This window comes from Mustela lutreola, chromosome 8, assembly GCF_030435805.1.
Source record: "Mustela lutreola isolate mMusLut2 chromosome 8, mMusLut2.pri, whole genome shotgun sequence".
NCBI classification, from domain to species: Eukaryota; Metazoa; Chordata; class Mammalia; order Carnivora; family Mustelidae; genus Mustela; species Mustela lutreola.
The window spans coordinates 148,321,911-148,339,491 of NC_081297.1; the positions used below are offsets into that span (position 1 = coordinate 148,321,911).

Below are 17,581 nucleotides of genomic sequence, written 5' to 3' on the forward strand. Positions count from 1 at the left end.
GTCAGGTGCTGCCCCAGGCCAGACGACCCTCCCCAGGCCTCTGCCCATGGGTCAGATGCCACCCAATGGGTCAGACGTGACATTTATGGGTCCTTTGCTCCTGGACAACCGACAGAGTAGAGGCCAAAGAAAGTTGCCGCCTCAGTCCCCCCGGGTCCTGCTGCCTCTCGGCGGCTTGCTCCCGGCAGTGGAAGGCAGCTGAGTCCCCGCGGCCGCTCTCCAGGGGCGCTCCTCCAGCAGGGCCAGCAACTCTGGGCAGCCTCGACCGTACCAGAGGCAGCGGTGGGCGCACTGGACCGCGTCCCGGGGCGCTCACAGACCCCAGGCCTGGCCCTGCCCGGTGTTGGCTCCCGGCGCCGGTGCATGGCTGCGGCCGGAACCTTACTTTGCTCCCGGACTCGAGTGGCTCCCTGCATCCCCAGCGAACCAGTCAGCTGGCCAGCGAGTCCCAGGGGGGCCCTGCGGGGAGGGCAGGCAGGGGCCCCTCCCTTGCCTCAGGAGAAAAGCCTTATGCGTGCTGCCATGGGCATGAGCGTGCGCACACACACACACACTATCTGGGCCAAGGCTGGGCCAGGGCAAGGGGAGGAGAAGGGCCCGGATTCCGGGGCTGGGATGAAGCCTGTCCAGGGGCTGGTCGCGGCAAAGAAGGATTTGAGCCGAGGTGGGAGGGACACCAGGAGGCGGTGGGTGCCAGGGGCCGGGGCTAGACTGCACCCTCTCTAGCTCCTGCAAGGTCGTCCGCCCAGATCTTGCCCTGAGTTCTGGCTCTGGGAGCACAGGATGCTTCCTCCTCTGCTTGCCTTCCAGGGGACCTGTCAGGTGTTGGGCAGTGGAAGGGGGAGGAGCCACCCAAGCCCAGCGGCCGAGGCTTCCCATCAGTAAAAGATCTGGCAGGGTTTACTCCGTGGTGATGGTTCCGGCTAACAGACAAGTTGAACGTGGCACCACGTACGGAGCTGAGGGGACTGAGGTCAGCCGGCTGCCGTCCCAAGGCCAGCAGGGCAGCAAGCACCAGAAGCTTCTCTTGCGGGACTGTCTAAAGCAAACGAGGCTCCTGCGTGTCCACTCCGGATGCCTCAGCCTCGGACACAGAGGAGGACCCGGGGTCCGTTGAGGAGCACGAGCCCGGACAATGTTTTTGGGTCAGGATGAGCGGCAGTATCTGCAGGGTCCGCTCGTCCGTCAGTGCTGACGACCGCTGGGAACTCGGCCGAGGGCGGGAAAACCCAGGCCGGCCCAAAAGACGGTATGAAAGATGGTGTCGGTGTGGATCCCGCATCGCAGTAAAATCCTCTTCCAGAGGTTCCGACACCCGAATAATAACGCCACGCAGCTGACCGACTGATTTACTAAGAACACCTCAAACTGTAAATTGTCCACTACGGAATTTTACCTTGTCATGTCCCCATTATTTTAAGACATTTTCAGTAGCTGGAGTGGATCTGTGAAAAATACACTCTAAGAAAATCCCAGGGGCGCCTGGGAGGCTCAGTCAAGTGTCTGCCTTCAGCTCAGGGGATGATCCCGGGGTCCTGGGACCGAGCCCCCCCTCAACCTCCCTGCTCGGTGGGAAGCCGGCTTCTCCCTCTACCCTTGCCCCCTGCTCGTGCTCTCTCTGACTCTGTCTCAAATAAATAAATGAAATCTTTTAAAAAAGAAAAAGAAAAAGAAAATTCTGAACGTTTAAGCCATTTGGTAATGGAACCCCAACCCAGGACTGAAAAACTGGCTTGGCGGTGGCGGGGGTTGGGGGGCGGGGGTTGGGGGCGGGCAGGTTCTACAATTACCCACAGGTAGAGGCAGCTTCCCCCGCCCATCAGGGAAGACTAGTGCACACGTGTGTCAGGTGTTATCTCATTTGTCACGTCACGAGTTAGCCAAGTACCTGCCGGAGACGCCTGGCCACGGCACGGGGGTCCGACGCCAGCTCACGCCCCGCGGCGGCCCCCTTCTCAGGGCACGCATGTGACACACACGCACACAACACGCTCCGCTACTAGGAACCGTTCTGTTCCTTCTCACAGGACCCTCGGAGGCCCCCACCCCTCCCCCGAACGGCGGGGCACCGTAGCGTCCACAAGACTTCACCTTTGCTCTCCGGCGGCTTGAAGAAGTCAGCGGAGAAGAACACCGATGACCCCAACTCCTTCGGGAACTCGTCACGGATGTCCTCGAATCGCGGCACCCTGGCTCCCGTGAAGTTGAACGTGTCGAAGATGTCGACGGCCAGAACTGTGGGGACAGGTCCCCCTGTCATCCAGCCCCAGCTCCTCCCGAGAGCACCCTCCACCGGCTCCGCATCCAGACCGAACAGAGCCAGCACCCTGACCGGCGACAGCCTTCCTAACAGAGTGGCCTCCACTCTGCCGCGCCCTCCGGACCGGCTGAGTCACACAGCGCCAGCCCTGAGGGTGAAGTGAGACGTCCCGGCGGCATCGGGGACCGGCCGGCTGGGGTAGAACAAGATGGCCGGAGAATAGGAACCCACTCCCCGGCCGGCAGAGGCAGAGCCCGAGTGGACACTCGGACCGACCCAAGGGGCTCCTGAGTCCTGTTGGCTCTCGGAGGCTGTGGGGTCACCCCTCTGTTGGCACCAACCGCCACCGCTCTAAGGAGCCTCCCCACAGAGAGGCCTAGTGTCACCCCTGCACATGACCCCCAACGTCATCCCACTGAGCTGACTGGTCCAATAGGCCCCACAGGAAGGGTGCCCACGAGCTGCCCACACGGACAGGCCAGGCACCCACCCCGAGCTGCTGGTGGTCAGGGATGGCAGGGGACACGGGACACAGGAGGACAGACAGGACCCAGGGCAGGACGGATGCTCCCGGCCATAGAGCAGCAGGGACAACGCCAGAGGGGCTGCGGGCAGAAGTAGGTAGGACACTTGGAACCGCCTGAGTGCTCCAGGAGGCCCTGGGCTGCAGGCGGCACCGTGTCCAGGTCCGGGTCCTGTCCGGCCCCGAGGCCAGCTCTGCAGAAGCACACGCATCCTTTTTTCCCACCCCCAGTGATGACGGGGGCCCTGAGCCCACCGCCACCCCGGCACAAGGCAGGCCCGTCGGGCCCCCCCCCCCAGAAGGGCCCAGGAGATGCAGAAGCCAGAACATCTCCTGGCCAGCACGGGAGGCCCCACCCCATTCGGGAGGCCCCGCCCCAGCTGGCCGCTGGGCTCCAGTGAGGGCCACCACTTCCAGATTAAGGCTCAGCCCCTCCAGTGACAGGTGTGCCAAGGCAATCCCCCCAGCCCCACCACCCTGCCCCACGCTTCCCCATTGCCCTGCCTGGCGGCCTAATAAACATCAGCAAGAGGAGAAAGCAAGGCCCTCCCCTGCAGGAGCCCCAACCCCTACTCCAGGACTTGGCCAGCTCCATCTGGGTGGGTCAGGTGGGGGCTGGTTCTCCCATCGGGGCTTTCTCCCTGTGAAGGAGTCTGACCGTGGAAACCCCTGGACCTCAGCGTGGCGCCTCCCGGGCGCTGGGGGTGACTCGGTTCACGAGGTACCTGCTTGCTGACCTTCAGCCCCTGACTCAGGAAGGGCAGACATCCCCCCGCCACCCAGGTACCTGGCTGGCCTGTCCCTTGTCCTTCCCTGGGTCTGTGCCTCCCCCGGTGAGCCTGGAGGGAGGGACCCGCAGCCTGACCCCGGCCATGCCCCTCTGGACAGCCTCACACCCACGTCCCAAGAGGCCGGCAGGCCTCCCAGAGCCGACCACACAGCCTCTGACCCGCCCCGATTCCTGCTCAGAGCCCAGGAGTCACGTGTGTGTTTCCCTGGTTCAGCTCTGAGAGGCCGGACAAGGAGGGTCCTGACTCCCTACTGCAGACAAGGCACCAGAGGCCAGAGCAGCTGACCGTCCCCTAAAGATAGCCCAGCAGGGCCCCCCCGACAGGCCCCCCGGGGTCCGACCCCGGAGCACACGCAAGTTCCGCTCAGCCCCGCAGACTCGCGGCCTTACTCATGTTGGCGGTGACGATGACAAAAGGCCTCAGGTAGGTCCTCTGAACATTGCGCGCCAGGTTGGTGACGTAGGCCTCAAAGCCGCCCAGCAGCCGCACGGCGCCCCCCTCGCTCCGCTGGATCTGCTCCCACGCGGCCTGCGTGTCTGGGGCCAAAAGCGTGCTGCCTGTGTGGACCACATCCTGTCAGACAGACAGACAGACGGACGGCGCTCAGCAGGTGAGTGAGCCCGGCCCCAGGAGGCCGAGGTGACATGGTGGGAGGCAGGGGCACATCAGGCTCGGGAAAGTCTCCAGCTCCCTGAGACCAGGCTGGGCAGGATCAGATATGGGACAGACCCTGGGGGACAGGAGCCGTGCATCAGGGAGACACTCTGCTGGGGGGTCCCCCATGTACACTCCAAGATGCAGAGGGGAGAAGGCACGTGGACGGGGAGGTTCCCCGGGGGCGGACAGGGAGGTTCCCTGGGGGCTCTCTGCATGGACAGAGAGGTTCCCTGAGTGTCTCTGCATGGACGGGGAGGTTCCTCAAGGGTCTCTGCATGGACAGAGAGGTTCCCCGAGGGTCTCTGCGTGGATGGGGAGGCCTGGGGAGGGGTCCAGAGGCATTATGGCTGCCGACGCTCACTGCCCAGCAGATCAGACATGTGAGGATGAACGAGGGTCTCCTCACCAACCACCATAAACAGACATTTCTTAGGGACCCGTTACTTAAACACAGAACAGGACGGTCTCTATGAGACCTCGTATCTCTGAAAGCAGGACCCCAAGGTGGGAGCGGAGACTCTGAGCCCCCGAGGAGCTACATGCCCCCGACTCTCTCTGCCTCGGTCTCCTTACCTGTAAAATGAGGCAGCAACCACGCACCATCACAGGCAGTGTAGGCAGCGAGTGGCTAACACACGGAAGCCACGCAGACTGCTGGCCGGTACTAAGGGTCAGTTGTCAGTGACGGTGACTGTCCCCACCACCAAGACTATGCCCCACACATGTCCTCGCCCACACACCCCGAGCACTTGCACCCAGTGTCCCCGGTCACCACGCTGGCCCGGCCCGGGTGCAGAGCGAAGTTTTGCCCTGAGGACGCAGGGAGCAGGGATGTCGCACAGCTGAGCACGGACCCCCCACTGCCCTCGAGCCCCACAGGACCGCGGGGCCCCCCGGGGGTGACCCGCCACACGCCATCACCTGGTGGAAGTCGGCGTCCCGCGTGGCCGCCAGCTCGAAGCCCTGGCGGCCACTCTCGTGCAGCAGGACACGGGCCAGCAACTGATAGGCCGTGCGCACGTCGTTGCCGAAGAGCGGGCCCGGGAGGCGCGTGGCGTTCCGCAGCGCCTTGGCCAGCCGCACGGACTGGTCGCCGTCCATCCGTGTCTCGTTCCGGCTCAGCTTCTCGTTCTGGGAAGGGGGAGCACACGAGATGTTTGCACGCCCACCGCGGCTGCTTTGCTCCTTCCTGTGATTCAGAAAACCTGATCCTTTCTCGTAGAAACTTCCTTTTCAGGCAAGAACTTGAAAACCCAAACCAAGCAGGGACATTGGTGAGTAACTCTGGGACCAAAGAGGAGGGACGGTCAGGCCAAACGTGCTGGAAAGAGACACCAGGGGAGTGGCAGTGACGAAGGGCGAGGTCGGGGGCAGCGGGCCGGAATATGGAGACCCCTCGTTTGCAGACCCAGACGCAGGGCTGGTCCTGACGGGAAGAGCAGCTGTGCTCCGCCGTGGGCACTCAGGACAGACGTGGGCGCGGCGGTCCTGAGCCGGGCCTAGCCCCCGGCCAGAGGGATGCAGGGCCTCGCGCCGGCCACGCTCCCCGACCCCGCACGCACGCAGCTCCCCGAGGTGGAGCCTACCGTGGCTTTGAGCTCCAGGAAGGAGACGGTGGTGCAGTTGAAGAGCTCCGCGGGCAGCCAGCCCTTTTCCCCGCTGCAGTGTCGCACGGCGTTGCCTAGGGAACGGGGAACAGGGGGGAAGACCTGAAACCCCAGTTAGTGGTCGTGCTTGTTGACCTGTGTGTACCGGAACCCAGTGTGCCCAGCGGGGGGGTGAAACCCCAGGCTCAATGCACACCCCTCGGCCAGCCCAGGGACAGGCAGGTGCCACGGCCACGAAACCAACCCAAGTTCTCTCCCCACGTGCCCAGGGCCACGCTGAAGCTGCCCAAGCCGCCCCGCCGCCGTGAGCAAACACGTGAGCAAGTCCACAAAGGGAGAAACCAGTCCATCATTTGCCAAATACCCACAGCACCTGTGGGCTCTGCACGCCAGCCACGAACCCGACTCACGGCCGGGTGCTTTGGTGGGTCGTCCCCTTGGGTCTCCGGACACCCCTCAGGGTGTGGACACAGCTACCACCCCCATTTTATAGAGAACCCGGCGCTGGGAGGGGCAAAGCAGCCTGCGTCCCGGCCCATAGGCGTGTGTCATGTTTGCATTACGGCTTTTCCAGGTTTTGTCATTTATTATTAAAGAACAAGGTTTTATCTTCCCCCAACACTTTGGCTAAAGAACATCCCACGAGTTCGGACGCTTTGGCCAAATCTTTGCAAGCTGCACGCCTCGACCAAGCTCCTGCCTGGAATGGATGCCAGAGGCCATGGTACTTACCCACGGACCCCCTGGGGCACGGCACCGCCGCCGGCTGCCCGAACTTGGTCTGTGGCCACCAGATGCCAGCCTCAAATGCTCTGGGACATCCGTTGTAGATCACTGGGGTCACAGGGGGGAAAGAAGGCTGCTCAGCCGGCCACGGCCATGCCCACAAGTGTGCGTGGCTCTTGGACTCCTCTGCCCCCACCAAGAACCGGACCCTCATCCGGGTTAGGACAGGGGAAGGTGGGACCCAGGCTCTGATCCGTGCCCTCCAGGAGGGCCAGGTCATGGAAGGCCAAGCGCACACTGTCAGACCATGAGGCTGTTGAACGCTCCCCGGACCCCAGGAGTGTGTGGTGCACATGCAGACACGGGCACGTGTGCAGAGCCCAGTAGTCTGTCCCTTTGACACGGCCCGAAGGGGTCGAGGGGCAACTCAGACCTTCACAGCCGAGCGTGGTGACCTCGGCGAAAGGGTTGTCACAGTGATTGCACTGGCGGCCGATGACGCCAGACTTGCAGACACACTGCCCCGTGTCCATGTCGCAGGCCCGGCTGTCCGAGCCGTGCGGAAAGCAGTCACACGGCAGGCAGGCGTCCTGACCCGGGGGCCTGTAGTGATTCTCCTGTAAAACCAGAAGGGGATCATGGGACTCAGGCTCCTCTCCCGCAGGATGGCTCCTGGGTGTGCCAAGGTTACAGCCGGGCTCCCGGGCCTCTCCCCGCCGCCCTCCACCCACATCCCCCCAGGAGTGGCTTCTGGGCTGCCCACTGTGCCCGACGGGGCAGGTGCACTGTCTGGGAAAGTACCCCCCTAACTTCTTAGCTAATACTTGTCATGGGCCACCTGCCTATCTATCCTCAAAAACCCTGGATTCAGATGGAGATGTATGTGGTGTATTTTTTTCATTGTGAAAAGTTAGAAGGCACCTGAAGGTCCACCACTGGGCAGGTCAGGGAATGGTCAAGGGCACGGGCTTCAGATTGCCAAGTCCCGGGTTAGTGCCCATCTCTGGCCATACTGCCCTTGCAGGGGACTCAAGCGTCCCCTGCTGAAGAGTGGGATGGGCTGTGACTCAGCAGAGCCACGGCCTGTGTCCCGGTCCCATGTCAGGCAGGGACATGAACCGTCCCCACTGGGAGGTCTAACCTTGTGTGTTCGAGCACCTGGGAGGAGACACAAACACGTTACCAGTCACCCGGGCAGGAACATGGGCGTCACTTTTTGACACCTTTCTGTATTTTCTATAATTTCTGATGAGAAAACATTCGAGGCACAATTTCTCGAAATGCGCTCCAAGCCTCCCTCCTGCCCACCACGCCACCCATGGATGTGCCGACTGCCATGCGGCTCCGTGTGGCTTCCCCGGTCCCCATCTGCTCCCGCCAGTGCGGTTTTTCATTTAAATGTTTCAGCAGACATTTGTGTTTCCAGAAGTGCATGAGCACACGGGGGACATTCCCAGTGTTAAAGCTCCCGGAGTGCGGACGGGACCCGTGCCGGCGACCTCCCCTCTGGGGCCGGCAAACTACGCCCCGCAGCACATGGTCCTCATCCGACAAGACAGATCCTTCCTCTGGGTTCCAAACAACCGGCAGCTCAACAGCCGTGCAGACACGGTTCTGAAGGGCTGTGGCCTTCCCCAGGATGCCGCAGGGGACAGCGACCCAGGGCCTGCCCGGGAGCACGGCGGCACGTCTGATGCTGTGAGGAGGTGACTCTGTGCTGCACAGAACACAGATGCCCTGGCTGGGGTGTGGCAAAGCTTTCCCTGGTTTAGAAATTTCAGCCATCCTCAAGGGCCAGCATGACAAGAGCCCAAGGAAAACGGCCCAGAGGTCAAATAGTGGTCGGTGCTGAGGTAGAGCAAACCTCACAGAAATTATCGTTTCCTGTTACCAAGTGGCTGCGCGGCTGATGACTCAGTTCTCAGGGCTCCACGTCAGTGTCCACGTGAAGACCAGCCCGGGGTACTCAGTGCCTCGGTGAGCAGCCGCTTCCCTGGGCTCAGGACCTTACCTCGTGTGTGTGCACTGGGGTGTGCACAGAGCCATCTCTCAGGGCTCAGGACCTGAGAGTGCATACAACTATCTCTAGGCGTGGCCACCGGAGGGGGGTGGGAATGCAGCCAGTATCTGCCTGCGAGCCGGGCTCACCTTGCACTGGCACTGCCCGTTGGTCTTGTTACAGTCGGGATCAAAGCCTTTGCTGACGGCACAGTGGCAAGGTCCGCACACGGGGTTCCCCCACCAGCCTTTGGGGCACGGAAGGTCAATCCTGTTGGGGAAATAGGAGAGCAGAGGGTAGGTGTGCATAACCGTCCTTCGAGCCAGAGGAAGATGTCAGAGGCCAGGAGCCTCACCTGGCCTGCTTTTGGACCCCTCCCTCCCCCGGAGTAGCCTCAGTTTCCCCTTGCTGGTTCTCAACCTCACTCGCCCCTGACGGCTTATGATCCCAGACTCCAGGGGTCCCAGGTCTATAGAAGCCTAGTTCCAGGCATCTACTACAAAACTTATTTCTAAAATGGTTTGTTGCTCACTTTTTTTTTTACCTGGAAGACACAGCTGAGGATCCCAACCTGGGCCTCCTAGGAGCATGACCTTGCCACACTCCCTGCAGGGGGGGAACAGCACTGACCTGTGCTCACTCTGTCCCAGCACCAGGACAACGGTGCCTGGCTCACGGGGGAGCTCAGGGACAGGTGACCCCACAGCTAGGCCAGCTCCAGCAGCAGCCCTAGCCCCAGTGGCACCCACGGAGCCCAGCCTCCCCGGGCAACCTTCCTGTAGGACCTGGGGTGTCTGTCAACATGAGATCCCTGGTGGGTAGTTCCGAACACGGGATCCTGGGGCATCCATGCTTTCTGGGGTGCCCTGAGGCAAACACTGCCTGTGTGCCCCCAGCCAAGCTGCCTTTCCGCAGACGTGACAGGCGCCATGGTCAGCTCTGAGCAGCCACGGGCTGGGTCTGGTGGATTTGGGATCATGACACATGCCCAGGCCTGCTCTTGAGTGCCCAGCAGGCCCCAAGACGTAGGACATCAAAGGTCGTGAGGTCAGGCTCACCCCTCCCAGGCTCTGGCCACTGCCGGTCGCTGTCACCCACCCCCCGCCGATCCCCACTGACCGCTCCCCCACCCGTGGGACGCACACCCCAACCAAACCCCTCAGGCTCCTCGAAATGAAGGGCCGCCATGGGCTTTCTGTCTAGGCTGACGGCATTCCGTCCACCCACCTAACCGGCAGTCCACCTCTCCTACTCACTCGCTCACCTGGCAAGCAGTTATTAAGTACCGACAGTATACACAGCATGAGCATAAAAACCACCACAAGCAACACAGCTGAGCTGGGGACTCTGTATGTTCGTGGGTCTGCACGTACGACAGGGGGACCCTGGAGCTCTGGTGACCCCTTCTCCCTACAGCCTCCTCAGTCCTCTGTGCCTGCAGTGCCAGCCCCTGGGGACACGGTCTGCCTCCAGGCCACCCCCACCTCCCACTTCCACCTACTCCTCCCACGCTCCACGTGGCAGCTGGGGCCCTGGGAGACCCGGGCTCCAGTCGGCCACACCGCTCGAGGCTCCCACAGCCCCACAAAGCCACGTTCTGTTTCCGGCTCACGGGGTGGGCCCCTGCGGCTCGGCACCCACGGCTGCGTGCGCGGTGGGGCTCTGGAAGCAGGCGCTCCGCTTGCCCCGTGGTTCAGCTGCAAACCCACTCCAACGGGGTTAGTCTGAGATGCTCGCTCAGAGTCTTATTCGACAAATTTGAAAAAACAACCCGAACTATGCCCACGTTAGCCACAATTCTGTGTGCCTTTGTGTGACGCGACCAAGAGGAGAGGCGTGGGAGGGACGTGGCGGCCGCGCTCCGTGAGGGGCTGCCCCTACCTGTTCTCGCAGTACTGGCCGTAGTGGCCGGGCCCGCACTCGCACGCGTAGCCCCGCGGGGAGCCGGGCCTGTGCACGCACGCCGAGACGTGCTCGCAGGGGTTCAGATGGCACACGTCCACACACTGCCTTCCGAAGTACCCTGTGGGGACAGGCCAGCGTCACCGCCACCCCAGAACCCGCCCGCGACGTTGCTCGTCCCCGCCGCAGAGCCGGAGCCTCGGGGGAAGACGTCTCGGGCCGTCTGCGTCTTCCCCAGACTCCACTCCTCCTGCCACGCCGCCACAGAGGGACGTGGTGCCTCGCTTGGTGTCCCGGGACACACCAACAGTGTGTCCAACAGTGCGGTGGGTCGGACCTGGAAACGCAGCGACGCGGGCCTCCTGGGTCCCCCTCCACCGGGACGGCAGGAGGCCTAGGGAGGGAGTCCCGGCCACCCCAGGTCACACAGTGGGATCGCAGCCCCTCAAAATCCAGGCGGCCACTGAAAGTATCGACTCTGAGCGTGGGGATTTCTCACGAATTCCCTCCCCCTCTCATCACGCGTTCTGAGAATAAAGCCCGGAGGCCCCACGTCCCAAGTGAGGACCAATGTCCGAATCCGCTCTGAGAAGTGACCCCTCTTCCCAGTCACGGAGGCTCAGGCCTCGCAGACCCGCAGCCCCGGCGGGGGTGCTCCTGCTTCGCGTGCCCCAGGGCGCTCTCCACACCAAAGCACTGCCCTCCGCCCGCGGGCTTCAGGACGGCGGGGTGCGGGCGCGGGCTCCCACCTTTGTCGCAGATGCAGGAGTAGCCGTCCCAGGTGTCGCGGCAGCGGCTGTGCTGAGGGCAGGGGCTGGAGGAGCACGGGTCCTCCACGTCACAGCCGTCCTTCACCCGGACCTTGAGGGCGTCGTCCATGTTCAGCGTGGCGATGTTGGTGGACGTCTCCCCCATCCTCACTCCCTGAGTTAGAAAGGGGCAGCCAGGCTCAGTCCAGCCTCTTGGGGGTTGCAGGGACCTCAAAAGGCAACCAGGGGTTAAGAGAGCCCCAAACTCTCTCGGGTCCCCAAGAAGCAATGCCTCATTGTGTAGAGCTGGACTGGCACGGGGCAGGGCAGGGTCACGTGTGCTGCCTTCGGGCGTGTGGTCCAGGTGGGTGGACCAGCTGCCCAGAAACGAAGACCCAAAGCACCATGGTTGGTGCACGACGAAAAAGTAAGCGAGGGTAGAGGGAGAGCGTGGCCGTGGACGCAGAGGGAGAGGGCGGCCGTGGACGCAGAGGAAGAGCGCGGCCGTGGACGTAGAGGGAGAGCGCGGCCGTGGACGTAGAGGGAGAGCGTGGCCGTGGATGAAGGCAGGCGAGGCGCCTCGGGGGACGGGGCATCCCGGCAGAGGATGGGGACCACGGGGGGCCGCACCCAGCAAGTCCCACCTTGGAGGACAGCAGGGAGATGGAAGGCCGCCCCTGGGGAGGGTGGGCGCGTGGAGGGGAGGCACATAGGGTTCCCTTCTCTGCAGCGGGAGGCCCAGGGGCATGACCGGGGCTACTTGATCAACAGCTCACTCCGGCTGCCGCTAGAACACCTGCTCCAGGGGGCGACGACAGTGGCACCGTTCAGGTGAGTGTGGGGTTCGGGGAGGAGGCAGCAAAGGCCACATTCCAGACAGGACACGAGGGCAGAGCTGCAGGTGGCGGACTGTGGCGTGGGGACAGGGATGCGGGGGGAGGCCTGGAGGGGGACCGCGGGGAGGATGAGTCTGAGCTGGAAGCAGGACCTGCTACGGTGGGGTTGGCTGAGACCCGTCATTCATTTACTGAAAACCAGCGGGCTGAACAACGCCTCTGCGGGCGTCTTGTGACCGGGCACGCCCCACGGCCCTGCCGTACCTGCATACAGCCCCGGAAGCCACGGCGCACCGTGACCTTGTCCTCCGACACGCCGCCCACGACGACGCTTCTCATCCTGAGGCCTGGGAGCTGGTTCCCGATCTGCACCGTGTCCTGAGCGGGGAGAGGAGGCTACAACCACGGGCTGGAACCCCTGGGAGGAACGTGCTTGAAGGCCGAAACACGGTCACTCTGACCAACTCCCCACAGCCCTAGGGCATCTGGGCCTCCAAACAGGGTGGGCGGGGGGTGAGCTGGGTTGTGTGTGGGGGACGGGCAGGAGTGGGAACTGGGTTGCAGGACACACGTCCCCATCCCAGCACAGCCAAGATGGCCAACTGGGGGGACACGGGCAATGCTGCCAGCTCTGTAGTGGCGCCGCTCCCGAGCCGCTCTGAGAAAGCGCTGGTGAGCTAGGGAGACGGCAGCAAGATGGCAGCGGGTATAGATTACGTGCACCGTGGCCGGAAGTAAGGATGTTCCCACTGGACCATCAGGCCCTGGAGGGCTGCGTCCTGAACATGACAGCTGCTTATTCTCAGAACCAAGGGGGAGAAGCGCCCAGACTCTAAGGGCACAGAACTCAAGAGGAGCCCAAAGTGTCCCAGAAAAAAAGGCCTCTTGCTACTGTCTGCAAACCATGGACCTCGAGTGTGGCTCACCCAGCATGCTATGAGTGAGCCCTGCCTGGAGTGCCACATGCCCATCTGGGACAGGAGCCCTTGTCCGGTGTGCCCTGGCCCCCTCTGGTCCTCGGGGCTCATCTGCTCAGTCACCATCACACAGCACCGTGCTGGGGTAAGGACCCGTGCCTTGTTCATCTATGTGCCCCAGAGGCACAGAACCACGCACGCTGTCGTGACTCAGGACAGCTCTGCTATAAGGAACCACCGTGGAAGGTGCTAACAGCACTGTGACGGGACACACAGAGTCCAGGAGCGGACCATCTAGAAAGGCACAGATACTGGCGCCCACAGCATAAGGCAGCCTGTGAGACCCAAACTCAGGGGGCCCAGAATGTGTGCCCCCAAGTCCTCTAGGACTCTGGCAGGTCCAGGCACACGGAGGGGTCACTCTGTTCTCTCACGGGCGTGGGGAAGGTGTCTGTTCCAAAGAGGGTACAGGCGCCAACTCACCTGGTCCAACCCATAGTCCAAGGTCATGACCGCCAGGTACTTGATGTCTTTGCCCTCCTTGGCGCTCTTCAGTTCTATCAACAGGTGGTGCCACTCCCCGTCAGTCACACGGGACCTGGACAACCTCATGGAAGCCACGTCTGAGGGACCATGGGACACCTCGAACTGGACATACTTGTTTAGGATCTGGAGGACAGGGAGAGCCAGACCCACCAGCTGAATTGATGACAACAGAACAGAAAATGCTCCGCAGTCGCTTAAATAACAAAGCCACGTACACAGACCTACCCCAGGGCACGGGGCCGAAGACGGACCTAAAAATGAGGCCAAGTTTTGTTTCTAATTATCGCCTGTATCACTCTTCAGACTTACGTGCCTTTTTCTGGGGCAAGAAGGGTCAATTGTGGACAGAACTGGGTAAGATAAAGCCCACTGGACTTAATTACCGGGAACAACCCCAGGTGCGGTTCTGAGCTCTTATTTCTGGAGTTTCTGGAGGCGTGCATTCCACTTTATGAGACGGGATTCAGGCCACCACATTTATGTGTTTGTACAAAACAAAAAAACAGCTGCTGGCAAAGTAACTGGCCTAAGGTGTTCACGTTCAAAGAAAGCGTAGCCAGGAGCGACGCCAGATCTTATTTGCCCTAATGAGGGACTTGGTAGTTGGCACCAGCACCCCCCAAGAACACCGAGAACCGCGAGACAGACACTAAAGCGTCGCCGTCTGAAGGCGCCAGAGTGACTCAAGGCAGAGTGACGGAGCCACAACCAGGTAGAAGACGGTAATCCGCAGGACCGGACTTGGGGTGTTCGCTTCTGCTGACCGTTGGCAGCTGGTTCTGGAAGACACAGCGGAGGCTGGAAACTGAGCAGGGCTTTCCAGTCTCCCGGCGCTGGGATGATAAAAACCAGAATTCAGAGCCGGGTCAGGGTGGGGGCAGGGCTTGCTGGAAGCAAAAGTGAGGGGCAGGGACAGCAGCATTCTAGTTTCCAGTTCTCACTGTCTTCGCTATGATGCTCGGCACTCGATCAAAAATAACCCAGCACGGGAGGAGACAAGACGGTGCGCGTGAACACCAAGAGAGGCTGGAAACAGAGCACCGCCCCCGCCCCACCCAGGGGTCTGTAAAATAGAGTCATCGGACACAGACTTGAGAACAATAGTGGGAACCACAGAACTTGCAAGGAAACGAGTTCGGGTGACCATGAGACTCTTATTTTTGTGGATAAACATTCTATTTCGGGAGACAAGATTCAAGCTAGCCAGTTTGAAGATGTACTGTAAGAAGGTGGGGACCTAGCCGGGCAACGCACATAAGATACTCGCGTTGAAAGATCATCTCAAGCAAAGTACAGTTTAGAAAAACACGAACAACTATTAACGCACTGTTTCAAAGAGACACGCCTAAAATGTAAAGATTCAAAAGTGCTGAAAGTAAAAGGCCGGAAAAAGACATGATGTAAACACCAACCAAAGAGATCTGGTGTAGCTCTAGGAATGACACAAAGGACACCTGAAGGCAAACAAAGAAATTCCAGAGATAAAAGCAATTTTCATACTGATGACAGCACTGCTTATCCAGGAAGACAAAACAATTCTAACTTTGTATGCACCTAATAACACAGCCTCAAAATGCACAAAGCGCAACTTGACAGAACTAAAAGGGCGAAGAGGTGAATCCACCAGGAGGGCTGCAAACTTTTTCAATTCACGTCTCTCAGTAACCGAGCAGAGAAACACCACCACCAAAAAAATCAATGACCAAGAAGGTCCGAGCACCCCCATGAGCAAACTTCACTCATTTGATGTACCCAGAACCCAACTGCAGGACACATATTCGGAACGTAAAGGTGGGACATTCACAAGAAAGATGAGATGCTGGGCTGGGAAGCAAGTGCCACGCACTTCGAGGCTCTGGAGTCCCACAGCATGCCTTCTCCGACCTGCAGCTACGCCAGAATCAACAACAAAATGATTTACTAGAAAATGCCACCTGTTTGCTGATTCACAAACATACTCCCAGGGTGCCTAAGTGGCTCGGTCACTGAAGCGTCTAACTCTGGATTTCAGCTCAGGTCTTGATCTCAGGGCCGTGGGATCGAGCCCCACTTTAGGCTCCGTGCTCAGCACCGCGTCTGCTCAAGAGTCTGTTCTTCTCCCTTTCCGTATGCCCCTCCCCGCCGCTTGCATGTGCGCATGCTGTCTCGCAAATAAATAAATAAGATCTTTAAAAAGAAATCTTTTTGAAAGGAAGGGAGAGTGTGCATAAGCTCGGGTGCTGGGAGGGGCAGAGGGAGAGACAGAATCCAGAGCAGGCTCCACGCCCAGTGCAGAACCCAACACGGGGCTCGATCTTGAGACCCCGAGATCATGTTCTGTGCTGAAATCAAGAGTCAGACGCTCAACCGAGGGAGCCACCAGGCACCCCGAAACACTTCTACGTACCCCACGGATTAAGAAAGAGATCATGATGGGAAAACAGAAGGTATTTTCAGCTGATTATAAAGACAATGCAACTAATTATGTGTTTTGGTTTTTAGTCTTAGTCGGGAGTGACAGCAAGAAGGCGACTCTTCACCTTCTTACGCCGTGTCCCCTTTCGTCCACAGGAGTGCAGTCAACCTCCCGCACGCCCCTGGCTGTGCTCTCTCACCGCCCTTGCCGACAGAAGCCCAAGGCCGGTGATCAACAATAAACATGACATCTGTCTACGGACAAAGGCGAAAGCATGACTCCCAGGCCCACGCGCCGCGACTGCCCGCCCCCTCCGGTCTGTTGCCGGATCGGAGGGGAGCATTCGACAATAGCCAGGTGATCCCCCTGGACAATGCAGGCGGAGTGAGGGCGCCTGAGAGCAATTACCCGAATTGTGTGGGCTGCGGGACGACTGCGCAGCTGGTTGTAGCTGGTTGTAGCTGGTCGGGCTGCTGCGGATGCCAGGAACACCTACGCAGCTGCCCCACGGAGCTCACAAGCCTGCAGGAGGCCTGCCTTCAGACACACCACGTAGAAATAACGCTGAACATGCCCGTATTCCCCAGCTGACCCATTGGGTCCTGGAGTGGACTTCTGGGTCTGGAGGACCTGGAGGATTGCCCACAAGGCCACTTGTCTTGCCACCCAGACTTCCACAGGGAGGAGCTGGCCATAGTCCCCGGCCAAAAGCAAACCCTAAATTTTTGGATTAGCTATGCATAACGTAATTACTCAAACAACACGGGAGTTTTTGGCTTTCACTGTTGGTTCCTCCTGATAGCATACTTTTTTCCTACAGAGACCCCCACTGCCGAATGACAACCTGCAAGTTCTAATTCATCACCTGAGTCCCAAACAGCCAATTTAATTTGTTCCAACAGTGAAACAACCACAGAGGAAAAATACCATCCTGAGGCAGAACTGAGCTTGCCAAGTGCTGGCCCAGAGCTAGCCTCTGGAACTGCTGGTAAACCTACGAAATCACGAGTTAATAAGGGGAACACAGTGACAGCTGTAACTATGGGATACACAGCCTGCACCTTCAGTGTGACCTGAATGGGCTCACACTGGGGCTGAGCCAGCAGGCAGGGGAGCGGGGCAGGTCTGGGGAGAGAGGCTTCTGCTGGGGGGCTGTGGCCCCCAGCCCCCTGCCCGCACAGGGTGAGTCACAGCCCCCTGAGACCCTGTCCTCACAGGTCTGTGGGTCCGGCCCCTGCTGACCTCTGACACGGAGCTCACAGGGGGCACCGGGCAGTGCCTCTGTCCCTGCCTGCTGTCCCCGCCACTCACAGGTGTTTCCAGGCGTGCAGCCCACAGGAGCGATGGAAGGGGGTGATGTGGACACCACAGAGGCTGGGTGATGAGGGAACGAGGCTTCCCTGAACGAAAAGGGACGGGGGTGGACGCTCCGTGGGGTCCATCTCACGTCTGACCTTCTCTGACCGCAGCACAGCCCGCTCTGCCTGGGGACAGAAGTCCACTCCGCACGAGGACGTGCAGTCCCCGGGGCCCAGGGCAGCAGCGAGGAAGGACACACAGCTCCGTGAGGAACCCCCACCGCCGGGGGAGCCGTTACGGCTGGGCAGACCGACCCTGGGGCACAGTGGGGAGCTCCGAGCCAGTCCGGCCCCGAGGCAGGAGAGGAGCTCGGT

General features: G+C 60.7%; 1 protein-coding gene across 1 annotated transcript in view; it reads right to left on the bottom strand.

Moving 5' to 3' along the window:
• Nucleotides 1-17,581, bottom strand: part of CELSR1 (cadherin EGF LAG seven-pass G-type receptor 1) — a 133,285-nt gene that overhangs the window by 18,396 nt on the left and 97,308 nt on the right. The window contains exons 10-20 of the mRNA XM_059187287.1: nucleotides 13,451-13,636; nucleotides 12,315-12,428; nucleotides 11,215-11,389; nucleotides 10,445-10,586; nucleotides 8,713-8,833; nucleotides 6,998-7,181; nucleotides 6,571-6,672; nucleotides 5,818-5,912; nucleotides 5,153-5,362; nucleotides 3,964-4,147; nucleotides 2,092-2,235 (exon numbers count right to left, since the gene is read on the bottom strand). Of these exons, the coding sequence (XP_059043270.1) occupies nucleotides 2,092-2,235; nucleotides 3,964-4,147; nucleotides 5,153-5,362; nucleotides 5,818-5,912; nucleotides 6,571-6,672; nucleotides 6,998-7,181; nucleotides 8,713-8,833; nucleotides 10,445-10,586; nucleotides 11,215-11,389; nucleotides 12,315-12,428; nucleotides 13,451-13,636 (1,657 nt within the window). The remainder of the gene's footprint in view (nucleotides 1-2,091; nucleotides 2,236-3,963; nucleotides 4,148-5,152; nucleotides 5,363-5,817; nucleotides 5,913-6,570; nucleotides 6,673-6,997; nucleotides 7,182-8,712; nucleotides 8,834-10,444; nucleotides 10,587-11,214; nucleotides 11,390-12,314; nucleotides 12,429-13,450; nucleotides 13,637-17,581) is intronic.